Genomic DNA, 6,415 nt, shown 5'->3' on the forward strand with positions numbered 1-6,415 from the left:
AAGTTTACAAGGGTTCTTTACAAACATGCACAAAAACTATCATATATATGTCTTTGGTTGATGAGTGCCAAGAGAGCAAAGAAGGGAAGAGACTGTCAAAGCGTTAAAACACGCCAACGCCAGGGAACGGCTGGCATCGTCCGGGCGTTAAAACACGCCCGCGCCAGTCAAAGAGTTAACCAGAGTAAAGCCACTAGAACATGAATTTGGTCACTTATCTTCCCAAGGCTCCAAGGTCTAAAATGAGTGGAAGTTTACCTCATAACCTTCTAAGCCTCTTAGTATGATGCTTAAGTACAGGAACAGTTTGCCTTAAACAGACTGACAGCATACATTATGACAGCAAAAACAAACATTCATTATACTGTTATTTTCCTATGATGTGGCATGAATTACACCCACAAATGTAGCAAACTGCTGGAGGACAACCATGCTGAATTACAATATGCAAATATATAATGTGACAGTGCTACATACCTGAAGGAAGAACGTAATAATCCGAACTGAACGGACAGGGAAAAAGAACAGATGAGGCAATTCAATCTCAATGACAAAAGTGAAAACTGTTGCAAGCTTGAGAAGCCATCTTGGTAAGTGATGGACATACCAGGCCAGTGACGTTGGGATACACTGAGACTCAAAATGAATTGCTGTAGCTATGAGAGAAATGAGACAAAGTACAGAGTCAAAACAATGCAGCTGTTTCTATGGAGATTAAATAATGTTCCCTAAGCAGGAAGAAATCATTGTTTTATTTTACTATTTTTATTTAGTAAACATCACTAAAAGTTTTGAGAGTCCAGGCTCTCGTGACAGTGACAAGAAAATTACTATTATCTGTGATGTTAGACCATGTAGTCTGGTAGATGTTTACCAACATTCAAAGGCATGTACTGCCTCCATTTTCAGGGATCCTCTGAAAAATTCATGAACATTTACCAGCCTACATGCTGTAACATTCCAGAAGACAGAATTCTTCTAAGTTTAAAGCCATTCTTAAGGCATTAGTAGACGAAGATAAACAGGATGATATTCAGGAACTGAAGAATACTACAGAAATTCTCTAACAAACCAGCAAAGAAACGGGGATGTTTATTTATGTGTGTCTGTGTGCATGTGCACATCAACAACACACAAAAATATCAGCAACAGACACAATGTACAATAAATGACTGAAAATATATCTGTACAATTCCACCAAACAGAAATGACATTCATGAGAAAGTTAACCATTTCAGGATCACAATGCAAATATTTACACTGCTGTCAGGTTTCCTCTCCTATGGACTGTACCAACAAGCAGTAAAAATTGTATTCTCTCAACTATCCCCTATGCTTGAGATGGTACGTGACAATATAAAGGTAAAGCTATCGCTGTAACAGGCCATGGAAGCCTATAGGGTTGAGAGATGTCGAGGCTCCCACATTTTCTAGACAATCAGCTGACAGATGGCAGTTAGATTGTCAGCCTTACATGCCGGCTGCCCTTTACCCCCCAGGAAGATTCCAGGTACTCATTTCTGAGTCGACCCCAGGGCCATATTGCGGCTTGAAGGATTCGGTCAATTGAAAAACCCAATTCCCTCATCGTGATTCAAACCTGCGACCTTCTGGCTTATAGTATAGTGTCTCATACAACTACGCTAGTTCTTGGAAGTATAGTAATACATACAGAAATCCAGACAAGATGAGGAACATCTGTCTGACTGTGAAGCAAGCGTGTAGTATGAATGATGAAAATATTTGGTAATTTCTTACTCATGAGAGTGGAATTGCATTAAAATCCATCCAAAAAACTTCCCATATGTCAGGTACTATGAAAGTACCTGACCTGATATGGTCAAGCCACATAAATTCCTGACTATGAAGAATGATAAGAGACAAAAAAGAGCTTTTGAAAATATTTGTTATTACTTGCTTGAAAAACTTATCCCATCCACACTTCAAAATTCTCAAGATATAGAGAACTTTAATTATGCTAACTGTTCCACATGCATGTGACATACAATCTCCTATTTTTAGAGAAGGCCATAAATTACCTCTATTTTTAATACAGACTACTCACATAATAAATTGGATACAAGAACATGGAACACATTATTTCAGTTGCAGCTTCACGTCTGATCTGGCATTCTTAGTATTCAAGAGTACAAAATGGCAAAGAGCAATTCCAACCTGTAAGCCCCCACCAGGTGGGGCATCCACTTGTGAGCTTTACAACTCCTGACTGGAACATGAGCCGGAACAGCAGCCAGCGAACAAGCCAAAACGGAATACCATCACTAAGTGCTGCAGTGACTGCTCGGCGTTTCGACTGCGACTGGTACCTCAGTGGTGCCACAAGGATGGATAAGAAACCTGCCTCCAACAGCAATATATCCCTTAAAGAAAGGGAAAAGTAAAGAGATAGGATTTTCAGTTACCGTGTTTCCCTATCTACAGTAAAGTCTCTCATATTTTAACATTTGGACAAAACTTCTGAAATTACCATAAATGTGAAATAAAGAAAGGGAAAAGTAAAGAGATAGGATTTTCAGTTACCGTGTTTCCCTATCTACAGTAAAGTCTCTCATATTTTAACATTTGGACAAAACTTCTGAAATTACCATAAATGTGAAATGTGGCATTCTTCCACCATTTCTTTAGCTTTGTTATAATAAGAAAAACATGTAAAGGTAAATGAAGTCATTTTCACATATAGGCTTACTTTCAGGGAGATAGATGTTAATAAAAGTGGACAAGAACGATAATTTTTGGTGGAACAAAGTGTGTTCACAGTTCATCATGTCATGTTTTAGCCAAGAAAAATTGTTGTCCTCCAGCTCAAAGCAGGCCAGCAAGACCGTGCACGTGTATTAAAGACACATCATTTTGTGTGTCAACTAACACCTTTGTTGAGTCCCAGTGCATGTGCATGGATTGTACATGGATAATACAAAGGAAGAATTAAACAACTTGTGGCTTAAGAGTGTGTTGTAGTAAAACAAATATTTTCTGTTTAATTATTCAAATATATAGGTTTCCCATAAACAAGATGTGATTTAAATATTTTATTCTGAACCTTACTGGAGACTACCTCTGTGGTCTTGTGATCAGAGTTCCTGGCTACAGATCCACAGGTCCTGGGTTCGATTCCCGGCGCTACCAAATTTTCTGCAAAGTAGTGGGTCTGGAATGGGGCCCACTCAGCCTCGTGAGAATAACTGGCTAGAAAACTGAGATTAACAGCTGTGGGGATCCGTTGCGCTGACCACATGACACCCTCTATCACAAAAGTTGGCACTAACTTCGCCGACAAGCAGCGGTCGCTCAGTTGGTATAATTTGCTTGTGGACTACAGGCCACGGAGTTTTCTCTTTTTGAATGGTGCTGGAGACCCAAGATTTCCTTTGTTATAGAGAAACATCATATAGAGCAGAACTTACCACTGGAACTTCATAAACGTCTCCCCCACTTGATATAGAGAGTAGTACAGTGACCACAGGCCTGCAAATGATGGAGCTGTACAGAATTTCTGCGAGACAAACCTGCAAACAAGTCTACAGTAACATATGCACTGAACCAACCAACCAACCAACCAACTCCAGTATTTGATAAACCTCATATAGAGCTACATAACAAATGCCATACTACAGGGCAGACCTTGGGAAGTGAACAAACTCCCCACTCTTATGGAACCTGAGAGTTTATCGTGCTCACAGAAGGGCTCCAGGAGACTATCCTGAATCAGTTCACATCATAATGTCTTTAAGATCTATTCCAATATTATACTATCATCTGCTTCATGCCTTTGGGGGCACACGGTAGCGTAGTCGGTTGAGGCACTATGCTACAAGTTGGAAAGTCTCAAGTTCAAGTCCCGATGAGGTCAGTGAATTTTTCCTTCCTGGGGTTGACTCAGCCTCTAACTGAAATGAATACCAGGAATCTTCCTTGGGGGGGTAAAGTGCAGCCGGCGCGTAAGGCTGACAACCTTACCGCTATCTGTGAGCTGACTGTCTAGAATATGTGGGACCCTCAACATCTCACAATCCTATGGGCCTCCATGGCCTGTTACAGGGATAGCTTTTACTTCATGCCTCCGAAGAAGTAACCTTCTTTAAGGTTTTCTGACAAAAATTTTGTACGCATTTCTTAATCTCCTCTTCGGGACTAAATGCCTCGTGCATCTTGTCTTTGAATTAATCACCTTATCAATGCTACATACAATAGATCCCCATCTTATAATATTGAATTGTTACAATTTAAGTCTGGCCCCAAATAACTACCACACTAACATGGATGTGCACGTACTCTTACCCTGTGAAGGCAAGAAAGATGCCCAGCAATGCCAACACATCCATCATGTACTCCGTGTCAAGACCAATGTATGGGGCTAGCCATAACAGCGTAGGCTTCGTGTGTATCCTGCCACTCAGAGTCTTTGCTTTGCTATCCAACTGTATTCTTGCAGGAAGCACTCCATTATTGCCATACAACCCTGAAAGTAAAACATTAAACTGTAATCAGTGCTTCGTTTAGTCATGATAACTCAGTTAAGTGACAACACATTCATTGACTGGGATAAGGACATTAAACAGATCAGCTCTGAGGGTCCACCCAGCCTCCTATACAAGGGAAACCTACTGCTTAGCCACTGTGACACCATTAATAGTCTCCCACCTAAGGGACAGCCAGTGCAAAGGCTTATACAGAAAGAGACTAGCCTTGTAACTGTGACACCTGGTGCTCAGGCAAAAAAGACAATGTGAACAGTCTTCCACCCAAAGAATATGCAGTGCATATGCACAGAGACAAGTTTAATGACGGACAAACAGGCACAAAGGTAGCATTAATAGCTTCCTATTAAAGGGATACCCTGTGCTTAGGCACAGAGACAACTTTAACTGCCTCCAATCCAAAGGATATGTGACACATAGGCACAGTGAGTTTTATATTATTTTTTTTTTGTTTAGTAGCGCTATAAAACGTGATCTGTCTGAGGGTTCGTTCATTGCTTATATGCAAACTACAGGATTATTTAGCATCAGTGAGATGTGGGGATGATAATGAAAGGTGAAATATAAAAGGATGGTGAATGAGAACAAAAGAAAATATAAACTCGATACGTGGTACCCAGGCCAAAGTTTAAACAGGTACTTGCTAAACAAAACACACTGTAATTTAAGCTAATTAATCTGCTGAGATAATATGGGGGAGAAGTGTAAATTTAAAATATTTTACAACAACGTACAATGGAACATATTATGATCTATATGGATGAAACTATTATTCAATTAAAATATTCTGTCATCCAAAATAATGAGAAAGTTTGATTTTACCAGTTATTCTGCATTGTTGTGAAATATGCAAAAGCATGTAAGTTAAAACTGTTAAAAAACAAAGTGCGTGGGTAAATATTAGAAATTATGCTTTAAGTTTTTATTTAGTTAATAAACTTGTCATCCCATTTACGTTACACAAGACAGCAATCCCTCACCAACTGTGAATGTTATACTTCTGAGAAACAATGCAACTGGAAAATGTGGAGTTGCCCCATAGGTAATTTGGGCTTTGGGGCATTTGTGGAGATGAGGGAGGGCCAGCATATCATGAACAATTTCGCCCTCCCACAGTGAACCTCTGATAGAGAGCGATGTAAACTATTTAATAAAACATATACCAACATGACAAAAATTTTATTTCAAATCTTGTTGTTATTAGATGAAAACATTAAACATATTTTTCCGGTCCAAACCAAAATACTGCATATTATGAACGGACATGTCATAAAGAGTAATTAAAACTTACCAGGTATCTGAACGTATAACGATGTAAAAGCAAACAGGTAAATAATGCTCATTCCACGTAAGAAAAGATTCCGAGTATATCGAATCTGGGCCATTTTTACATCAAATAAACATTAAATGTGTCCTGAACCAAATATATGCACAGCAATCAAACCCACAAGCGAAACCTTAAACCACTACTTTACTAGGAACTAATACAATTCAAAAACAAACAAGCTCCTGCCGGCTAAAGTGAAGCCGGGACCCCACGCCAAGTCAGAGTTACCAACTTATCGACTGATAACTCGGCGTCCGTCAAACGCGGAATACACCTACGCAATGCGATGCGATGAATGCGTGCTTTACGAATTGAAGTAGTGATTAATTTCGTTTTCCTCTAATATGCATCAATGATTATATAACTTTGTCATTTGATTAATATAATTAATTAGCTTTAGTTAATAGGAAAAGATCAATTATTCCTATATTTAATTTTGGTTTCCAGCCTGTGGGTTTAGCGCCCCCATGTTACGTGGGTCCCTTGTCACGAAGGTACGGCGCGTCCTCAGGTTGCGGATGGAAGAGAGGCCCTCCAGGTATGGAGGATAGCTGCAAATATATTTTATAAGTAGTCGTGGCCAGCCGAC

The 6,415-nt window shown here is 39.5% G+C and overlaps 1 protein-coding gene across 1 annotated transcript in view; it reads right to left on the reverse strand.

Moving 5' to 3' along the window:
* Positions 1–6,043, reverse strand: part of LOC111864601 (lipase maturation factor 2) — a 16,845-nt gene extending 10,802 nt beyond the window's left edge. Inside the window, exons 1-5 of the mRNA XM_033751579.1 lie at positions 5,791–6,043; positions 4,300–4,480; positions 3,426–3,527; positions 2,176–2,381; positions 443–656 (exon numbers count right to left, since the gene is read on the reverse strand). Coding sequence (XP_033607470.1) covers positions 443–656; positions 2,176–2,381; positions 3,426–3,527; positions 4,300–4,480; positions 5,791–5,884 — 797 coding nt within the window. The 5' untranslated portion in view covers positions 5,885–6,043. The remainder of the gene's footprint in view (positions 1–442; positions 657–2,175; positions 2,382–3,425; positions 3,528–4,299; positions 4,481–5,790) is intronic.
* Positions 6,044–6,415: the final 372 nt, after the last annotated feature.

Source organism: Cryptotermes secundus, unplaced genomic scaffold, assembly GCF_002891405.2.
Source record: "Cryptotermes secundus unplaced genomic scaffold, Csec_1.0 scaffold284, whole genome shotgun sequence".
In the NCBI taxonomy this organism is placed as follows: Eukaryota; Metazoa; Arthropoda; class Insecta; order Blattodea; family Kalotermitidae; genus Cryptotermes; species Cryptotermes secundus.